The sequence below is a fragment of the Ovis canadensis genome, chromosome 3 (genome assembly GCF_042477335.2).
Source record: "Ovis canadensis isolate MfBH-ARS-UI-01 breed Bighorn chromosome 3, ARS-UI_OviCan_v2, whole genome shotgun sequence".
NCBI classification, from domain to species: domain Eukaryota; kingdom Metazoa; phylum Chordata; class Mammalia; order Artiodactyla; family Bovidae; genus Ovis; species Ovis canadensis.
The window spans coordinates 11,150,307-11,172,425 of NC_091247.1; the positions used below are offsets into that span (position 1 = coordinate 11,150,307).

At 39.0% G+C, this 22,119-nt stretch overlaps 1 protein-coding gene and 1 pseudogene across 4 annotated transcripts in view; both read left to right on the forward strand.

The window, feature by feature from the left end:
- NR6A1 (nuclear receptor subfamily 6 group A member 1) overlaps positions 1–22,119 on the forward strand; it is a 216,853-nt gene that overhangs the window by 14,804 nt on the left and 179,930 nt on the right. For all 4 annotated transcript variants that reach the window (XM_069582499.1, XM_069582500.1, XM_069582501.1 and 1 more), the window contains exon 2: positions 18,687–18,728. In XM_069582499.1, coding sequence (XP_069438600.1) covers positions 18,687–18,728 — 42 coding nt within the window. The remainder of the gene's footprint in view (positions 1–18,686; positions 18,729–22,119) is intronic.
- Positions 4,592–6,784, forward strand: LOC138436634 (large ribosomal subunit protein eL6 pseudogene; annotated as a pseudogene).

Consider the following 22,119-nt stretch of genomic DNA (forward strand, 5'->3'; position numbering starts at 1 on the left):
AGTAGGGTGACATTTTTCAAAGTGTCAGTGTGCAGTATTCAGATTTGCTGTAAAGATCTCTTTTCCCCATCTTAACACAGAAATTTTTGAACCCAGCTGGGAAATCAGAATAAACATTTAATGCTATTTAAAATTAACAGCTTATTAATTCATGCTTAAAATATTTTACAGTAGTGGTAGCTTTGTTAATAAAAGTTCCTATTTATACTCAGGCAAAAATTCCCTGGTGGCTCAGACAGTTAAGCATCTGTCTGCAATGCGGGAGACCTGGGTTCGATCCCTGGATTGGGAAGATCCCCTGGAGAAGGAAATGGCAATCCACTCCAGTACTATTGCCTGGAAAATCCCATGGACAGAGGAGCCTGGTAGGCTACAGTCTATGGGGTCGCAAAGAGTTGGACATGACTGAGCGACTTCACGTCACGTCAAAAGTGCTTTATATTTGGGCTATGTCATAAGATCTATGAGTAGCGAATTTGTCTGCTTACCAAAAAGGGCAGAATATGTTTTCAGTTGTTTAGAGAGCCTTGAGCTACTATCTTATTAATAGAAGGAAAGTTAAAAATGTTGTAAGAAAAGTCAGATTTTATGCGTCAATAGGTGAGATAGAACATTCTCTTAGCATCATAAATGTGATAAATCCCTGAAGAGCCCAGCAGTAAAACAAATAGTTTGAGCAAGCACTAAAATCTTACATAGATCATGTAGGCTTTAGGGTTATTTTAGTTTTTATGTTTTTTAATAGGATTAGCTTACACTTTGATCGAAATAATTGATCATAAAATTATATACCTTTGTGTGTGTGCCACACACATCAGGGATTGTCAGTGTGGGATCATTAAAGATGGTAGTGGGGGTTCTCAGGAAGTTTTAGTTGTACAAAATTTGATCTGAAATCATGATTGTCCAGCCTAAATAAAGTAATATTGTCTCTCAAATCTTGACTTTTGCCTTGAAAGTGTTCCAATTTAGTCTGGCAGCTGTGCCATTCGACCTCTGAATAGCAGGTACAAATTTTTTCAGAAGGGTAGAATAAATAGTCGTTGTAGTATGGTAGACAAACTGCATTTGTGTGAGTGGCAATTTAAAATTATTTCAGCAAACTATTATTATGATATAGTGATTAACTACGTGTGTTAGCTTTAGTTGGACCTGGGTTTAAAGCCTCTCTCTCCTGGAGAGTAGTGGTGTTGAAAGGATGTAGAATCACCACACAGAATTTCTTACTGGAGAATGAATGAATGCAATGTGTGAAGAACTTGGAGTGTAGCTGCATTACTGTAGAAAGATTATTTAACATTTCTCAATTTCCTTTTCTATAAGTAAGGGCTTCCCTGGTGACTCAGCAATAACAAATCTGCCTGTCAATGCAGGAGACATGGGTTTGATCCTTGGGTTGGTAAGATTCCCTGGAGAAGGAAATGGCAACCCAGTCCAGTGTTCTTGCCTAGGAAATCCTATGGACAGAGGAACCTGGCAGGCTATAGTCCATGGAGTTGCCAGGAGTTGGAAATGACTTAGCAACTAAAGTAAGTAAGGTGAATAGACCTACTTCATAGATAAGCAAGCCAGTTCACCAAAATGCAGCTCACTGAAACTAGTTTGCAAATATCCAATTTACCCAATATTCAGTTCAACAGAAATCAATTTGCTGAATCTAATTTGTAGAATTTGTTGTCAGTTTCCTTCTAAATTGCTGGCTTATCATTTTTTACTCTTTTATTCTCTCTCTTTTCCTGTACCTTATCTCTTCCCCCATTACCTGCAGACCAAACCAGACCGTATCTTTTCACCAGCAGAGGTCCCCTCTCTGCCCTAACTTTTTGCAACTGCAACAGCAGCAGAGACAAATTGAACATTGTTGAAAATGCTGCTCTCCTGTCTGTCTTAATTTGGCAGAAATCTTTAAAAGCTAATTAAACTCTCCCATCAGTATGTGTTTTTATAAATTGTCTTCATAGTTAAAATAAATTTTTAGTAAATTTAGAGAATTGACTATTAGGAATTTTGCCTATTTGGTGAATAGACTTGAAACTACCTCCCTCAGGTATGTTTGGAGAAATTAGGCAATATCATGTAAAGTGCTTATTACCAGACAATTGTTGGATTAAAGTCAGTATTCAGGTGTTCTTTTTCTTGAAGTACTCTTACTCAGGAAACTGGGAACCATCTCCCTGTACTCTCTCTCGAGGATTTTCTCACCTGGACTATCTAGTTGGACAGTATCTAATGCTGAAGTATCAAGGTTGGTTTATAGACCACCCTGTGACTTCCTCCTCATTATAGTATTGTTAAAATTGCCCAAATGAAGTACCTTTTTTTTTTTTTTGCTTGGATAACTGTTATAAAATGGCCCTGCCTTCCCTGGTACCCTTCAGGGTTAGACTTCTCAGTGAATTTAGACATGTACTGCTTTTCTGAAGCATTTACTTCCAGACACTTGTAACTAGAATTATGAGCTTTAGGAGAGTAAACTGCAGCTTTATCAGGGTAAGAAGCAAGGCCAAGTCCCTGGAGGTTCTTGGTGGGAAGTATCACAACCAGAGCAAATGCTCCTGTCTGTAATACACAGGAAGACTGGCTGCACCACCTCCTCACCCAAAGCCTTCTGAAGGTCTCTTAAAAGGGCTTTCTGGTAAAAATCTTTAAAAAGAGGTTGTTGAATGTTCAGTGTGTGCCAGGTTCTTGCTAAACTATCCAAAGTAATCCTTCCCATAACTTTTCTTCTGATAGGTGGTGATATTCCCAGATTACATATGAGTTAACTGAAGCTTGAAGTTGAAAATAACTTACCATGGCTTATGCCACTATTCCACTAAATCAGTATTTCCAAACTTTTGTTTTTTCTGTATCACTATCATGATTTTTGTCATTTCCTAATATTTATGTATTTAATATATTAAATATTGAATTGTTAAAACTTTGCAACCCAAAATTTATTTTAAAAGGATATTTTGTTATTCTATATGAAAAATTATATGCTGTAGAGAAGGAAACAGTAAAAATAAATTTAATGAAAAAATACTGTGTTAAATTCTAGTTAAGATGTTGCCTGCTCAAGTCTGTATGATCAGGCCTTCTAGTTACAGAGGGAGATGAGCAAGCATTAGAGGGGTAATAGAGGAACTAGTGTCAAACTGAGATTTTTCTTCTGATATAATTAGAAGGGTTGAGAGAGAAGTGAAAAGGTAACAGCTTTGAAATGTTTTAAAGTGCTTTCTCTTGGTTCACTTCAAATCTTCCAGTGGTCTCCTCACTTGGGGAAACGCGGATAGAGCCGAAGGTCTCATTTTCCATATGAATAAACCAAGAGGAGAGGAGAAAGTCTGTTCAACGTCGCGCCACTGGTTCCACAGACCTTACTGTCCAAGCCACCCTGCTTCTCCTCCTGGATTTTCCTTCTGTCGCCTCCCTTCTCACCCTTCATCTTGCCTCCTTCTCTCCATGCTTTTCTTTTCTTCCCCATCCTCTAGGAGAATTCATCTGACTCCAAGGTAGTTTGAGAAGGAAATTCTTTGATGCATATTTCTGATGTCTTTTTGTTTGTTTGTTTTAACAATTGTTGAAATAGGATTTCCTCTTATGAAACTCAAGTCTTTCTACAAACATTGCATTTCTTGGTTCTTACTGTGATTCCAGAAGGCGTAAAATATTCAGTTATTTTGTAGGTGTTTGTACTCCTACATAAAGTATTTATGAAATAACCATATAACTAAATAGCTATAATGACATCACAAACCTTCCTTAGACTCCTAATTATGTTAGGAATTAGGAGTTAGGAATATTGGAAAAGTAAGTTTGGAAAAAAAAACTGCCAGCAGTTTTTGATGTCATCTCAAGTACAGTAAAATGTATTTTCTTTGATTTTGTAGTCTTTCTTGGTTTTGTAATTTACAACAGTTTACATTTAGTTAACATTTTATTGCATTCTGTTCCAGTGGAGACAGTATGTGCGAGCTCAGTTTCTCAGTCGTGTCCAACTCTTTGTGACCCTGTGGACGATAGCCTGCCATTTAGGACATGGCCTTGCAAACAGGGAGGCAATGCTGGCCCTGAGGATGTGACCCTGAAGTAGATCTCTGTGTGGAATGGGAGGAAATTTTAATACTTAATGCCTTTTAGGAAATAAAGCAAAATGGCATTAGGGTAATTAATACCATGTGGAGCAGGATTAAAAATTGAATAATGTAAACTGGAAACAGGAAGACTGTGACATGGTAGTGGCTGTAACAGCCAGTATGTCAGCACAGCTTCAGTTCCCAGGCCAGCTTGCATTTATTTCAGTCTGCTTCGACCTTACGAGTACACTCCTCATCTTGACATCGCTAGTTACTATTCTTAAAACTATGGTCAGTTCAGCTTATTCAGGGTTTCCCTGGTGGCTCAGCTGGTAAAGAATCCGCCTGCAGTGTGGAAGACCTGGGTTCAATCCCTAGGTTGGGAAGATCCCCTGGGGAAGGGAATGGCCACCCACTCCAGTATTCTGGCCTGGAGAATTCTATGGACCATATAGTCCATGGGGTCTCAAAGAGTTGGACATGACTGAGAGACTTTCACTTCTGACTTATTCAGGAATGTGAAGCATACCCAGAAACAGGATTGCTAGAGTCAAGTCACATAAGTGTTGTGCGTCAGTCTCCTACATACGAACCTTCAAGTTGTGAACTTTCAAAGACTGGAACATGTTTCTACCCAGACATCACTGTATCTTTTCTGAAGAGAGTAGATAGAATTGAATCCAGCAAGGAACCCGAACCTGTGCCATCAGCGTCAGGCGTGGGCGCAATGGCAGCTGGCCCTCCATCTCCTGCTGCTGCTGATCCTTCCGCTCTGCCGTCTCCCACCTCCTCTCCCTGTTCCAGTCAGTAGTAACTCTTGCCTGTTCACTTGATACCAGCCCCTGTATGCCAGCTGCTGTACTGTACCTTGTACTTTCCAAGATACTGTACTGTAAGATTTAAAATGTTTTTCAGTTTTTCTGTTTGTTTTTAATGTAGTGTGTGATAAGTATTACAAACCTATTACAGTACTGTATAGATGATGATGCTGTTAGTTGGGTACCTAGGCTAACTTTGTTGGACTTCTGAACAAATTGGACTTATGAATGTGCTCTCAGAATGGAGCTCATTCATGTGTAGGTGCTTATTGTATACCAGCTAATGGTTTCCCACTCTGGAAGCCTGACATTTTTAGTATTTCACTAAGTTTTGGGATACATATGGGAAGTAAGAATGCTGCATTGTGTTTCTGCTAGTGCTAATGCGTACTAATGCTGGAAGGGGAACTTTAAGCTGACAGACCTTAAAACAGGTATCAAAAATTAAAAGGAAGCATGTCTTATACAAGTAGAGTATGATTTTAGTGGGGCAGGGTAGACTAGTATCTGTAACTCTTAAACATGCCTCAGTCATTTATTTTATTGGTCTGGTGATTCGAGATCATGAGATCTGAATGGTTGACCCAGAGGTCAATGCTGTAGCTTCATCAAGAAACCAACATCTTAATAATAGCACTGAGTGATGACTTAATAAAAGGTCCTATTCTCTGTGTGTGCACAGAGTGCAGCAACAAACCTAGAGCTTCTGAAAAGTGGTTTTTATTTTTTAATTAAGTCTGTTTCACAAGTATACTTAAATTTGCGGCTTGGAGGGTGAAAATCAGAATAACTTTACCACCTATGATGAAAGTGAAAGTGTTAGTTACTCACTCATGTCTGATGCTTTGCAACCCCATGGTCTGTAGCCTGCCGGGCTCCTCTGTCCATGGGATTCTCCAGGCAAAAATACTGGAGTGGGTAGCCATTCCCTTCCCACAGGATCTTCCTGACCCAGGGATCGAACAATGCAGTCTGCATTGCAGGCAGATTCCTTATTATCTGAGCTACCAGAGGAGCCTCAAATGATATGATTATTAATAATGTTAATAATGGCAAAACCTGTTTTCTCATCTTAGAAGATGGCAGGTGAAAAAGCCCAGAAGCCAGATAGTAAGGAGAAAAAGCCCAGAAGCCAAGCAGTTTGATGCTGGTGGCAGAGTTAAAAAGGTTAAGAAGGGGAACCCCACTGCAGCTGAAATACTGTCGTGGTCAGAGAAATTGGCAGATATTCCTAATCAGCTATGTAGTCCAGAAAGCCCTTTCACGAGATGAAGTATTCAACAGCTAAATGCAAGGTTGAAAAGGAAAAGAAGGTGATGGTACTTGCTACTGTCACAAAGTCAGGTGGTGGTGACAAGAATGGTGGGTGGTTGGAGTGGTTAAATTTGCCAAAATGCCTAGGTATTATCCTATTGAAGGTGTGCCTGGAAAGCTGTTATGTCATGGCAAAAAAAAAAAAAAAACCCTTCTAAGTTTTTTCTCAGACGTGAGAAAACTGCCTATGCACTAGCATCGCTTCTGGGATGATTCTGATCTTCCTCACTGGGCACCACAGAGGCAGCAGGGTCATTTTCCTGAAGCTTACTAATGACTGAGCTCTGTCCCTCACACCAGAAATTTGTCATTGTCATCTCCACAGAAACTGAAGGATGTGAAAAACCCCAGAACATCTCGCTGATGCTTACTTCAAGAAGATGAAGCTATGTAAGCTCAGGTATCAGGAAGGCGAGCCCTTCAAAGGGACACAGAGAAATACGAAAGTACAGAGCAGCAGTAGTGCAAGGTTGATTAGAAAGCTGTGGACTCATAAATTCTGGAAGAATCATAGCTTTTCCTCAGCTCCAGGGCTGTCTCCACTCTGTATATGCTATTACAGTTGGAATTTATCCTCACAGAATATTGTTCTAAACTTTTTAAAAAGAACCTACTTAAAATAATTAATCCATTAAAAAAATTGGCTAACCTTTACTGAACATACTCTATGCACCAGGTGCTCTTGAACGCTTTAAATTTTAAAAATTTCATTTAATTCAGCAACCTTATGACATGTTTGTATTATTGGTTCCATTTTAATTAAAAAAATATTATTGCTGTTAATTTTTTTTTTACATTTTGTTTGGCTGCACTGGGTCTTAGTTGTGGCATATGAGATCTTTAGTTGCAGAATTTGAACTCTTAATTGCTGCCTGTGGAATTTAGTTCCCTGACCAGGGATCAAGCCTTGGTCCCCTGCATTGGGAACATTGAGTCTTAGCCTCTGGACCACCAGGGAAGTCCCATTGTTGCCATCTTTAGATTAGAAAAATGCCAAAACTGTTAGGGCCATGATTATTGTTTAAATCACAGAGAGACAGTACAGATGTTACTTACTTTACACAGTTTCTCCCTTCTTCAAAATGGAGGCTAGAGTGGGATGGAAGAGATTAGGGATGATTTACAAAGATTCTTCTAGTTAAAAAAAAAAAATCGAAGAAACTTGTCAACCTCTTAAAGGTTCCTCAAGTATTAACATTATGTCTCCTGTATCCCCTAGTATGCACAACCACCAACTTTGATAAATTCATATTTTATAGGTGAAGAAAATGCTAAAAAGTTCGGCCAAACTTTTCTCTGGGTCACTGTTTGTGACCCTGTTAACTGCAGCATGCCAGGCCTCCCTGTCCTGCTCTATCTCCCAGTTCGCCCGAGCTCAGATTCATGTCCATTGAGTCGGTGATGCTATCTAACCGACTCACCCTCTGCCACCCTCTTCTCCTTGGCCTCCATGGCCTTGCATGCCATGCTAATTCTTGTAATCCCTCTCCCTACTGGTAACCACTAGTTTGTTCTCGGTGAGTCTGCTTCTTTTACTCCTTGTTGAAAATGGGGATCCAGCCAACAGCCATATGAGAAGATGTTCAACATTTGCTAACCATCAGGTAAATGGAAATCAAAACCACAATGAGGTATCATTCACACCTATCAGAAGGACTCTTATCAAAAAGAATACAAATAACAAAAGTTGATGAGGATATAGAGAAAAGGGAACCGTGATACACTGCTGGTGGGAATGTCAACTTGTGTAGCCACTGTGTGGCAGTGTGGAAGTTTCTCAAAACACCAAAAATGGAACTACCATATGACCCAGCAGTAGAAAGTGTATATCCAAACAGAAAAAAAACAAAAACACTAGTTCAAAAGGTTACCTTCACCTCAGTGTTCATAACATTATGCTTTATTGCAGTTGTCAAGATATGGAAGTGACATTGTCTGTCAACAGACACATGGATAAAGAAGATGTGGTATATAAATACGATGAAATACTGCTCAGAAGAAAGAATGAAATTTTGCTGTTAGCAGCAGCAGGGATGGACTTTGAGCATATTATGCTGATTGAATTAAGTCAGGTAGAGGAAGACAAAGTGTTATATGTGGGGTCTAAAAAATAGAAGAAGTAATGAGTAACACAGAGAAGCAGGCTCACAGAGAACAAACTAGTGGTTACCAGTAGGGAGAGGGATTACAAGAATCTAGGGGCAGCCTGCTTTGTACCCCTTATTAGCATCGTGTCCTATATTGAAAACGCTGGGTAAATGTTTGTTGAACTTAATTTTAGATCGTAGGAAACTTTAGCATGTAAGAAGCAGCGGGAATTTTTCACCCTTAATCCTGTTTGTGGAGTGTCTTTTACATTTATGTGGTGAAATAAACATAAGTTGTTTGTTGTTCTTGTGCTTTGACTCCAATTTGAATAAAAAAAAAATTCTTTGGGGGTTATTTTGTAGATATGACTAACCAGCAACTAGCTTCGCTTCAGATTTGAAAGATTCTGGGGTGAAAGGTTAAAGATGTTGTATTTCTTTGTTGCCACACAATGGATTTCTGAAACAGACATAAGAGATGGTACTGAGCTTTAGCATTAATGATTAACTAGTATGACAGAAAGATTTGTGCTCAGAATTATGTTTCTAATAAGAAGTAATTTAGAAGTCATTTAGAGAATGTCTGGGAGATTTTTTTTCCCTTCAGTTGAACTGGTCAATTTTAGAGAGCTAATAACACAAGTCATTTCATTCTTAGGATTTTTTTTTTTTGAAGTATAGTTGAGTTATAAAGTTGTGTTAATTACTGTTGTACAGCAGAGTTATTCAGTTATATGTATATATACATTCTTCTAAAAAATATTTTCCATTGTTCTTAGGATTTTTTAAATGTGTAAGTTTCCATTTATAAAAGCAATATATTTTCAATCAAAAAAGTAGAAGGAGGAAAAAAAAATATCACCCTCAACAGATGGTTCTGAAATGACCTTGGAAGCTCTGTGTCCATGGTCAAACAAACTCCTTGGTCTGTGAGACTCTTCTTCGGTTGAAATGACAATGAACCAAAAAAAAAAAATCTCCTTCACTCTCCCTACTCCTGCTGGGAATAACATATATTTTTTCAAAAGAAGCTAGTTCTTGTCTAATTATTTAAGTCATTCATTCATGTAAGGTTTTATACTTTCGTTTGTTGATCTCGTTAGTGAAGTTACTGTAGCTGCTTCTGATGTGGACATCTTGGGTTATTCAAGGAGGTTTATAAATGAATTCATCTACCATATGGTACTTTTTTCTTGGACTCTGAGGCCCCACTTTTGTGGGAACGTCAGGGTTTGTTTTTTGAAATAACGTCAAGTTTCCATCTGTCTGGCTGTTGCAGAGCATATACCTTGCAAAGGTGGTGTTTTATTAGCCAAATTGCTCCGAATATAAGTTCTCTTGTTTTGACTTGTGGCTCTTTCCATGGAACAAACTACGATTATTTCTTTAAACTTATAAGATGGAGATAATAGGAACTCCTTTCAGGTAGAATTCATGTGAAGAATCAAGCCAGTGCCAGGCATATAGTAAAGATTCAATAAAATGACAGCTGACAGATTATTCCTCCGTCCATGGGATTTTCCAGGCAAGAGTACTGGAGTGGGGTGCCATTGCCTTCTCTGTTTGCTACTCCAGACATCCAGGAATTGTAAATGAAAAATGTTAGAGGCTCACAGTACATGCAGTTTTCTGAGCAATGCCTGTGCTATATTTCCATAGAAACACTAATGACCTCTGATTCATCAAACTGAATTGCCTTCCTAAACTGTTTTCACCTTCTGATTCTCTCTTACTGCAGCCTTGAAGCTCTGTACTGCTTAAAAAAAAAAAAAAATCTTAAAATTGAAATGTCATAATCTTGGGCTGGTTTTTCTGCCTTCAGTTTGGTTTCAAGGCTGCAGTTACAAAGCTTGAAGCCTGAAAAACTGTATAAAAGGTGATGTAGGTTGATCAGATGGAATTTATTGTTTCCATAGAAATGTAGACACTTCTTGTAAGCCGCATTTAAGCTGAGCAAATACATGGGCACAATAGATTATATAATTGAGAATCCTTGGTTTCTCTCCCTATTCTTTTTTCTCTACCCCTAAGATTTCATGTTAAGAAAATGACATTAGGGAGAAGGCTTTGTTTTTTGTTGCAGTTTTTAAAATGTGACCTTGACGTTTGTAGGTGGAAAAGGGAAATACAGCTTGAAGTTCTGCCAGCCGGATTTTGCTGTGCAGACTTGTGGTGTTATGTCTTTGTATTCAAAAGCGTTTTCTGTTATTCCTGAAGTATAGTTTATCAGGTTGCCTGTGAGAAACAAAAGCTAACTGTCCAAGTGGCATCCCACTGACTGGATAGAAAGGAAAGAGGCAGATGTGAATTTAATGCTCAACCAATCCAGAGAAGAGTGTTTCTGTATTTGCTTGGGTTTGGTGCTGAATTGCAGGCTGCAAGACTGGCTGTAAGGCAGCCATGGTCTGGCTAGCTAATGTTTGTTACCGAAAAAACAGCTACATTTATTCCTTTTCAGCCTCTATCCAAGCCACCTTTTGTACCAAAAGGAGCTGAGGAGATGGAGTTGGGAGGGGCTCTGAAAAATGGGGAGAGTTTCTAGAATTTCAGGAGCTGTGGATGGTTTGCCATGTGTATCTTGATTAACCCCTCAGAGTGCTTCCCTCTTCTCTTTTTAAGCCTTACACTTTTAATTACTTGGTTAAAATATTAGAACCACTGTATTGCAGTTAGTGAGAGTTCTGCTGGCTTCCCTTGTGGCTCAGCTGGTGAAGAATCCACCTGCAGCGCGAGAGACCTGGGTTCGATCCTTGGGTTGGGAAGATCCCCTGGAGAAGGGAAAGGCTATTTTGGCCTGGAGAATTCCATGGACTGTATAGTCCATGGGGTCGCGAAGAGTCTGACACAATTGAGAGACTTTCACTTTTACTTTCTGCTGGTGTTGACAAACTTCATAGGTGTATCTATGTATTTCCTTTCCTTAGTGACTCTATTACCTATAGAATAAAAGCCTAAAACTCCCCATGTGTGGCAGTAAAGTTCTTTATGATATGGCCCTGGCTGGGGCTCCAGTAAAATCACGTTACCAGGTAACATTATTCCCTTTCTGTTCATTCCTCGTACATGTGGCTTCCTCTGCATATGTTTCTCAAATAGCCCTGTTTATCTGGTGAATGCTTTTCTCTTCCACATGCTCCTGGCCCCATGGTTGCTGCTCTGTTCTCACTAATATTGATTACAACTACTAAGCACTTTCCACTGACTTAAGTGTATCATTTCATTGAACCTCACAATAGCCTACAGATGAGGAAATTGGTTTAGAAAGGTGAAGTCACTTCCTCAGTTAACAGTAGTAAGTGATGGTGCCAGGACTCATACCTATTCTTATGTCAAAATATATGCTCTTACCACTGCTTCTGTTTCATCAGGTCAATCTGTCCCAATCTGTCTGTCCATTATTCTCTCCCTACCATTAATTTTTTAAACTATTATTTACTTCATTATCTTTTTTTTTTTTTGGCTGCACCACACAGCATGTGAGACCTTAGTTCTCCAATGAGGGATCGAACCCATGCCCCCTGCAGTGGAAGCATGGAGTCTTAACCACTGGACCACCAGATAGGGAAGTTCCTGTCTTTCATTTGGCTTTAATTTTTTCTTGTTGTAATTAAATATATATAACAGAATTTACCATTTAAATCATTTTAAGTATACACTTCAGTGGCTTTGAGTATATTCACATTGTTGTGCTCTATAATTATTTTTTATTCTGTACCCCTTTGGACTGTTTTCTGACAGTAGGCTCAGTCTTGGGCTTCCCTGGTGGCTCAGACAGTAAAGAATCCTGCAGTGTGGGAGACCTGGGTTCGATCCTTGGGTTGGGAAGATTCCCTGGAGAAGGGAATGACTGCCCACTCCAGTATTCTTGCCTGGAGAATTCCATGGACAGAGGAGCCTGGTGGACTATATAGTCCATGGGCTCAGAGTCAGACACAACTGAGCGACTTTCACTCACTCACTCAGGCTCAGTTGTACTGATACCTGTATCTTCCAGGCCTAGGACCTGCTACAGTGTGGGCAGGTACAATAACATTTGAAGGAATAAGTGACTATATTTGCTAGGCTGATGGAATTACTTTCTGATAACAGTGGATGAACTTATGAATTGGTTAGTAAATAACACTTGTGTAAGTGTTTCCTTATTTCATTTACTTTAAAGCTGCGACAGAATCCAAAGGGTGTCATGATAAATTTAGAAGGAAGGACTTCTCTGGTGGTGCAGTGAATAAGAATCCACTTGCCAAGGCAGGGGACATAGGTTCACTCCCTGGTCCAGAGAGATTCCACATGCCTAGGAGCAACTAAGCCCCGTGCACAATAACTACTGAGCCCACATGCCTAGAGCAGCCCCCGCTTGCAACTAATAAGAAATCAACTGAATGAAGACCCAGCACAACCAAAAAAAAAAAAAAAAAAATTGGAAGAGGGAAGATTTTTTTTTTTATCTTATGTTTTTCCATTATAATAGCCATTGGCCTTATGTGACTAATTAAAATTAAGTTGAAATTCAGTTGCTCAGTCACACTAGTCACATTCCAAGTGCTTAATAGCCCCACATGGCTAGTGGCCATCATTTTGTGCAATGAAGATAGACAACATTTTTCATCACTGTAGATATTTGAATTTGACATTGTTGCTTTAGACTTTAAAGGCAGAGAACAGTGAAACTTATTTTCTCATAGAACTTGATATTTTGGCAAGAACTGCATTGTAGTGGCATGCGATTTAATACCATTGCTTTCTGGAAAAAGAAGTAGTTACTCAGCATTTACTAAGCAGCCTTTCCTGGGATCCTGGGATATACTTTAGCCTTGTGGCTTGGGATATTTAGGGCTAAGACCAGATTTGACTGAGAGAAGGACAAAGTTTCATTGGGAACCTAGTCATAATGGGGGGTGGTGTGGGTGGGGCACAAAACAGATGGAAAACTGATATAAATGACTAAATGTTGGTCTGGAAAGGAGCAGAATGGCTCTTGTGTATCAGTACAAATCCAGGATAGAGATTTTTAGCTTTTTTCATGGGTAGAATGGAAAACAAAATTTTCTAAAACCGGAATTCATGGTCAGTAGCCATGATCATAATTTGGTGTGGAAATCAGACAGCACTGAGATCATAGGGTAGGGAATCTACTTAAGCAGAGGAGTTTAAAAATCCTCTTAGAGCCTTGACTTCTGGAAACTCTGCTTCACTTCATATCTCAATTTTAAAGTATATGAAACTTGAATTACAGTTGACTAGGAGAAATAATGTTATATTTCATATTTAATTAAAACATTTAATCTGACATTAGTATGTGGTTTCTGTTTTGGGGAAAGGTGAGATGTTGGATTAGAATTGCAGAATTTTGCATTTTTAAGGGCCTCACCTTAATTTTGCCTGTGGGCTTCAAAGTAGACTGGCAGAATCCTCACCAAGATTCAAGTCCCTATTGCACCATGCTGCCTTCCTCTAGTCAAATTGAAACATTCCTAGAGTAATATTTAACTTGCTTTTGTAAAAGACACAGTAGATTATAGTTAGCTGATGTTTGGGCTTGAATTTGTTAACTGGCATTACCCACAAGCTTTTGTTTGTTCACATTTGGAAAAAAAAGATACTCAGTTTATTTAAGATCCTTTTGTGGTAAATGTGTAACTGTATAGCCAAAAATATAAATAAAGAAGAAAAAAATCAATATTTAAAAAATTTGTTATGGTAGCCAATCATAGATTGAGGAGTCATTTCTTTTTGCCAAATTCTCTCCTATTGGAGAAAAGCTTGTGAACTGGATCTTCCTTTGTTTTAAAGAAAATTCCTAGACTTGGAGCTAGAGATTGTATTAAAGAATTGTATTCTTCCTTTGTATTAAAGAAAATTCCTAGACTTGGAGCTCTTGCCATAAAGTAGTTTATTTATTTATATATACTTAACCAAATTTTGTTGACTGGCAGGATCCTGACCACGATCCAAGCCTCTATTGCACCATGAAACTCACAACAGTTGAACAAAGTGGTTATTTTTATCCCCATTTCAGGAATAAGCTATTGGGTAGTTAATTAAACAAAAACAGTGGCAAATCTGGGATTTGACTCCAACTCAGACCCATGCCCTTTTTCTCTGCTTCTAAGCTGAACTGTGGTGGCTGTTCAAATATATGGGCTTCACTGATGGCTCCGTGGTAAAGCATCTGCCTGCCAGTGCGAGAGCCACAGGTTCGTTTGATCCCTGGGTCAGGAAGATCCCCTGGAGAAGGAAATGGCAATCCACTCCAGTATTCTTGCCTGGAAAATCCTAGAGACAGAAGAGTCTGGTGGGCTACAGTCCATGGGGTCACAAAGAGTTGAGCGCGACATCAACTAAACAGCAACAGCTAAAAACATACAAACCTTGCACTAAATTTCAGATTGCTTCTGAACATGCTGACCGAGTGGTGTATCTGTCATTTTAGGAACCAGTCTGTTTGTTTGTTTTATTTTTGGCCGGGTCTTCGTTGCTCTGTGCATGCATGCCTTCTCTCTTTGCAGCAGGTGGGGGCTTCTCTTGTTGCAGTGCGCAGGCATCTTGCTGTGGGGGCTTCTCTTGTTGCAGCGCACAGGCTCGAGGTGCGAGGGCTTTCGTTGTTGCAGCACGCAGACCCAGGCGCTTCTGCTCTCTGGCTCTCGAGTGCCAGCTCGGCAGTTGGGGTGCACGCGCTTAGTTGCCTCTCGGCATGTGGGATCGTCCAAGACCAGGGATCGAACTGGTGTCCCTTGTGTTGCAAGGCAGATTCTTAACCACTGGACTACCAGGGAAGCCCCCAATCGGTGTTTCTTGACTCTCCCTTTTTAAAGCAATTTAAGCCACCAGCCAAAGGCTCTAGATTTCTCAGAACATTTCCGTAATCTGTTTAATGTGTTACTTCTGTGAGGCAGGAGGTTTGGGGGTTATTTTTGTGTTTTTAGGTAGCTTAGGAGTCTGCTTTTTATTGAACAGTTCTGATAACCTTTCTTTGCCTTTGTGTTGAATTGAATTCAACACATAGAGGGGTTACTCCTAGCAGTGGTTTGGGTTCTTGTAGCTAGAAACCCTTTTGTTAGCCAGATCTGGTTTCTGAGAATCTCGGTAAGACTGTTTGAGAAGGGTAGCCAGATCTAGCCATTCCATTGACTTGTTGTAGGAGGTGGGATTAACATTGTTCTCTGTATCTCCCCAGACCTCCTGCATTAGTGATGATCTGTAAAGTCAGAGACAACATTATTAGCTGATGGTCTCAGGGCTGGATAGAGGGAATATATAGACATGGTTACTGAATTTCATAATCAGGGACCTTTGTGACCACTGGAGGAATTTGTTTTAAGGCAGATATAAAGAGTTCTTCTTTTCCTCAGGGAGTAACATACTACATCTAGGATTATTGTATCGAGCCAGTTTATAGGCACAAAATATAAAAAAAGGTTCAAGTTACAGGAAGTAACTAAACTATGTTAGTAATGTTAGGGGATTCCATTCCAGGTCTTTGAGGATGATGTCATGAATGAATTAATAGTTAACTCTCTTATAATCTGCTCTTTGGTGCCATAGATACACCACGAGATTTCTTGGACCCTTGAGGTTAGTTAGTAGTAACTCACATATATAGAGCTTTGACTTTGTCAAGTACTGTGTAAAGTCTTTACATGCACTGTCTCATTTAATCCTTTTAACAGACCTATCAGGTAAGTGCTGTTAATCTCAGTTTGTAGCAGGGCTGGGGCCAATCCTACTTGGGTTGCATCAGCTGAAAGTGTAAAAGGGCTAAGTCTCTAAAGGAAAATCAGAATGCCATTAACAGAAGGGGGAGTGATTGCTAGGCAGGTAAAAGCAATAGATGCCCACTTTATCTGTTTTTCTTGGAACTGTCTTTGTTTTTTTAGTCACTCCCTCTTTATTTGTGTCTGATCTAGTTATTTTGAGTTCCTTATGTTGTTTTCAGAAAATGTTGTTAGATTTTGTCTTTTCTTGAAACCCAGTAAAGTTCTTTCACTTAATGTCCAAATCTGAGGTCCAGAATATAAGTAGTTACTTGCCTACGCCATATGACTAAACCAAAAGTGCCTTTTGAACTATAACTTTCCCATTATACTATTCTGCCTTCCCATGTTTTTGTCCTATTTTTGAGTCAGTTTATGTTAAGTGTTTGCTTATTCTCAGTTTCATTTCTGGCAGAATGTTCAATATTGGACCCATATGTGTAATGATGAGTGATTTCCTTATTGCCTGGCATCTCTCTACAACTTTTCTGATCCCCAGGCGTTTATATAGAGAGGCTTTAAAGTCGCTCTAAGGTGATCCTTTTTAGGCATATCAGTCAGTTTAGCACCTTCCAAACTCTGATTTTCCAGATCAGATTTCCTCACTCAGACATTGCACACACTTTTCAGGCCAGACTTAGATTTTCTGATCCTGTGACTTTCTTCCCTTGATCCAGAGACAGGGTAGTGTTTTCTGTTTTGTTTGTCCTACATTTGAACACCTTGCGTATTGTATCAGTGGCAACTGTTGTGGGCATACGAACAGCTCTGCGGATGGATGAGGCACTGTCACTATGCTTGAAGAACTCACTATCTTGTGAAGTGAAGTCGCTCAGTTGCGTCCGACTCTTTGCGACCTCATGGACTGTACCAGGCTCCTCCCTCCATGGGATTCTCCAGGCAAGAGTACTGGAGTGGGTTGCCATTTCCTTCTCCAACTATCTTGTGAAGGAGGCAGTTATTTAAGTTGTGAGCACAGGAGAAGCATCTCCTGTTTTCCATGTTTCATTGAAGAATGATGAGTAGTTCTTTACCAAGCGAAGGAGGAGGAAGCGAAGGAAGACAAGGAATGTGGTTTGTTTGGTGAATGTTTAGGATTGCAAGGACTTTGAAAGGGGTGTTTAAACAGTCTGCTATTTGAATCCTTCTCCACATGACTCTCAGTTGCTCTTTTGGCTTCTGGTTGCCTGACTCTGATGACACAAAATACTCTTGTAAACATCTAGTCCTAGTTTTGCACCATTATTTTTGAGTTTACCATTGAGATACTACAGTTGATATTTATTAAACAGCTGCTTTGTACTAGGCTTGTGAGAGATAATGGGGATACAGCTGTGAACGAGACAGGCCAAGTTCCTTCCCCTAGGATGGTAGAACATTACTAGTGGAACAGCCTTATAGTGGCATCAGACATTGAACAAGTAATTCCTTGTTGATGAGTGCGCAAAGCATTGTAGATAGTTATTATAGGGAGCTTTGACCTTTTGTATGAGATGAGGGTAAAGGAGGCAAGAAAAAGCTTTTCTGAGGAAATATTTAAACTGAGGATGGGTCAAAGCAAACTGGCGAGAGTAAGCAGTCATTCCAGAAACTAGAACTTTGATCAGCTGTGTATAGAACCCCTATTGTCTATTTGCCACTCACTGTGCTTGATTTTTCTCTTCAGTGTGATAGTTGTACACCAATCGGAAAGATGTAGCTTAGAGTTTTGGGGCCTGAAATGTGTTTTGAGGGCTGTTTATTCCAACCTGAATAGTATACTCATTAATGAAAGAATTGCTTCTGTTTGTGTGTATAGGTAAAATTCTTCTGCAGTTATGAAAATTTTAAGTAAAATTACCCTGTTTGATGTTTTATAAGTTCATTTTTTTGTTTTTATAAGTTCATATATTTTGCTTTCTTTTGGAAAATAATTGATAGCATAAGTAGAACATGACAAATATTAAGTGCATTGTAAATTTAGTACAAAGTATGATAGCTCAGCTGGTAAAGAATCCACCTGCAGTGCAGGAGACCCCAGTTAAATTCCTGGGTCAGGAAGATCTCCTGGAGAAGGGATAGGCTACCTACTCCAGTATTCTTGGGCTTCCCTGGTGGCTCAGTCGGTAAAGAATCTGCCTATAGTGTGGGAGACCTGGGTTCAATCCCTGGGTTGGGAAGATCCCCTGGAGAAGAGAGAGGCTCCCCACAGTATTTTGACTTGGAGAATTCCATGGACTGTATAGTCCATGGGGTTGCAAAGAGCTGGATATGAGGAAGCAACTTTCAACATATGTATTACATATGTATACATATTGCACATGTTTTATTATAGCTAACTTTGGCATGCTTACTCATAGTTGCTTATACTGTTGTTTATTGAGCTTCTCCGTGCCAGAGACTGTGCTAAATAAGCATTTTATATCGTTATCTCACTAAATCTTCATTACTGCTCCATGAGAAGTGCTGTTACCATCTCCATTTTTTTATAGAAAAATGATGAAATGGAGGCTCAAAGAAGGATCTACAGTAGCTAAATATTATAGAGCCAGGATTCAAATGCAAATTTGACTTATGAGTCTAGGTGTTTTTTTTCACTGTATGATACTTTTCATATTTGGAGGTATCTTGGAGTAATTCATGAATTATAATCTTTTTTTCCTATTTTTTTCTCTTCAGGCTTTTGTCAGGACGAATTGGCAGAGCTCAACTCAAGCACTAGTAAGTTCTAAATGTTCTAGTGTTAATGGGTAAGAAAAGCATATGTGTGTGTACTTTTAAATGTATAACTTAAGGTGTCATTTATAGGCCTATTCACAGATTTTATTTCACTTTATGATTATGGGGAGGACATTCTTTTTTCTACTTATATTTTATTTTATCTTTCCTAATACTTTTTGGTGGTCAGACTCTAGCCATTTCATAGAAAATTTTTTGCTGAAAATTTCTGTTTAATGCTAGTCTTGTTTTCCATCATCCCATGAAGCTACCACTGACAAAAATTGTGCTTTCATTTATGTATACATACAAGCATATACCCACAACCACGTTTTAAAAGTATTGACTAATTTTGACATTTCTTTCAAAGAAGGATTAGGTAAAGGTTTAGATATTTATAGATCATAACCTTCATACCACAGTTTAATTTCTAAGCATCTTCATCTACATTCTTAAGTTTAAGGTACGAGAATGACCATTCCAAAATATTAATTAAACGATGCTTTTCATCTGTGTTTATAGTGCTCTCATAATGTCACAGACACCATTCTGGGTTGTGGACATGGGAATATTCAGTGTATACACATATGATTTTGCCGTAATATTAAAAGGTCAAATGATACTTTAGATTGAGACTCTATTAAATGATCTAGAGTTATTTTTTCTAGTTCTTGTATATTTTAGGGTTATGAGGCTGGTTATTTGTTACCATTCTGTTGTTGAGGTAAGCGATAAAGTTCACCTTCTCACCATCCTGACTAACAGCTGTGGACCTTCTCGTATTTCCCTCACACACCTTAATAGTATAAAATTCATGTTTGTTCAACTAATAGTTACTTATTGCAAAACAAAAGTAAGTCTCATAATGATTATCAAACATTAAGGAAATAGGTTTTTCTTTCTAGAAGTCATAAAGTTCTGAATCAGCTTTGTAGGTAATACTGGATATTACTTTGTAAGATATTATAGGTTTGGTTTACCCCACCTTCCTACCTCACATCCCAGTACCTATGAGGGAACACACTGTTTTCACTTTGTCTTTCTTTTATGAATAGCTGTCATTTAGGAGGAGGAAAAAGTAAATTCTTGAGTCATGGGCCTTTCTTAGAAGCACTTTTTAGAATTTGTCATTTTTGGCTGCTCTGGGTCTTCCTTGTGGCACATGGGCTTTCTCTAGTTGTGGCAAATGGGCTACTCTCTAGTTGGAATAAATGGGCTTCTCATTGCAGTGGCTTCTTTTGTTGGAGAGCATGGGCTGTAGGTATGCAGGCTTCAGTAGTTGTAACCCTCAGGCTCAGCAGTTGTGGCACTGGGCCTAGTTGCTCTGTGGCACGTGGGATCTTCCTGGACCAGGAAGTGAGCTTGTGTCCCCTGCATTGGCAGGCAGACTCCCAGCCTCTGGACCACCAGTGGGAAGCCCCACTTAGAAGAATTTTCGAACACTAGGAAGGATACTGACATGCCTTGTGATCTTTGAGATAGAACTACACATAAAACAAGCCAGATAATTGAGAACTCAATTTAATATTGAATGTTTTCTGCTCAGGCCCAGTTCTAGGCTCCAGGGATACAAAAATAAATCAATCTAAGTCCCACTCTCATTTGTTAACAGTCTATCAGAAAACCTTTCCTAGTCTGAAATTATTTTAAAATACAGTTTTTTAAGCATACGGGACCCAAATTTATTATTCATTTAGTAGCAATTAAAAATATTCATGCCAATCTTCTAGGAAAGGTACTTGATATTCTTAGGAAGATTATTTTTGGATTTTTCTTCCTGCTGACCCAAGTAATTCTAACTCATTTAACATTTCTGCATAGAATCCCTGTCTAGATATTGTGCTTTATAGATCTCTCCATTCCATGAGAATGAGCAGATACTGAATCATAATTTTATTAATATATGTCAGTATGGAATGAGACTTTCCTAAAAAAATCATTTTTTTAAAAAAATTGTACTTAGCTTATGTGGCCAATATTTTCAGTAGTCCCCATGTTATTTTTGTGAATTTACTAGTGTTTTTGGTCTGTCTCTTTGAAATACATAAAGATCTGACACTATAATAATGAGTAGGCAGAAACAGAAGTTTATCATCCTGTCTGAATCAATCTTGAGGTTCAAATGAGCATGCTCAGTCCTACCGAATAATAGGAAACCTCAAGAATGAAATGGGCTATACACGTGTATTAAGTTGATTATGGTTGTTGATATTACAAATTCTATGGCTTCTGATTGGGAAGGAGTAAAGTCTCCTATGTTAATACCTCATGACTTTTGTGCATTAGATGGAGGACAGTAGGGTTTTCTTTGTGATGAATCTTTGGAATTTAGAGGCTCCAGTGTCTCCCTTACTCCTCAAATTCCTGATAGGGAAGGCCTGCTCATTCTTGCTTATTTTGGACCAAGAAATACCATTGTTGCTGATTTCCCATTTTGCTTGTCAGTGGTTGTAGACAGCAAGTTTGGGACATGTGGTATGTATTGGAACTGGATGAGGAAAACCAATTTTGTCCAATTCATATGGCCCCTGCCTCCCTTTTCAGTGGTAGAGCAGATGGGTAGCCATGCTTAGAATATGGGCGGCTGTTCACACTCTGGCCGCCTTCCTATGATTCCTGGGCTTCCTGGAGTCCAATGTTACGGCACAGGTTCAGGCTAAGTTCATTTCTACAAGAAGCATCTCTGTACCCTGCCTATTAGCATAAGCTAGGGACAAGGGCAGTCAAAGGTCAAGAGAAGTTCAAAACAGCATAACCTTTCTCTGCTTCTGTTTCCAAATAACCCCAGTCTGCCCTGCTCCCCGAGTTTTTTTTTCTCAGTCTTAGCCATCATGTTTACTGTGTAGTTGTAAAACTCAAGAGAACAACGACTGACTTGATACAAGGGAAGTTAGAGAATAGAAGTCATTGTTGCTTAAAACAGGAGAAATAATTGATTTATGTTTGGGGGCCAATTAGGCTATAAAACAGGAACAGTAAAGGGACCTATGACTTCAGGACAGCTACTTGCTCTGATTTCTGTCCCACAGACAAGAGGCTCCCCAATAAAGGCTGTCAGCTTTCTAGGCTAAATTATTAATTCCTTTCATGCCTCTCAGGGATTGTAAACAGCACATAATACAGGAAAACAATTGATACTGTTCAGTTATTGGCCAGATAGAGGGTCAAAGGGTAAATAGTTGGATTAGCAACAGCTGTTCTTCTTCCCTAGTCAGACTTTGTCCCTTATTACATTTCAGCAAATCCATTCCTTGATTTTTGGCCTTTGAATAGTTAAATCCATTCCTCTTCTTATAAAATAATCCTATAAATAATTGGAGAATGGATATTGACCAAAATTGAAAATACTGATATTTTAATTCAGTTTCTGTAGTTGAAGGTGAGCATTCTTTTT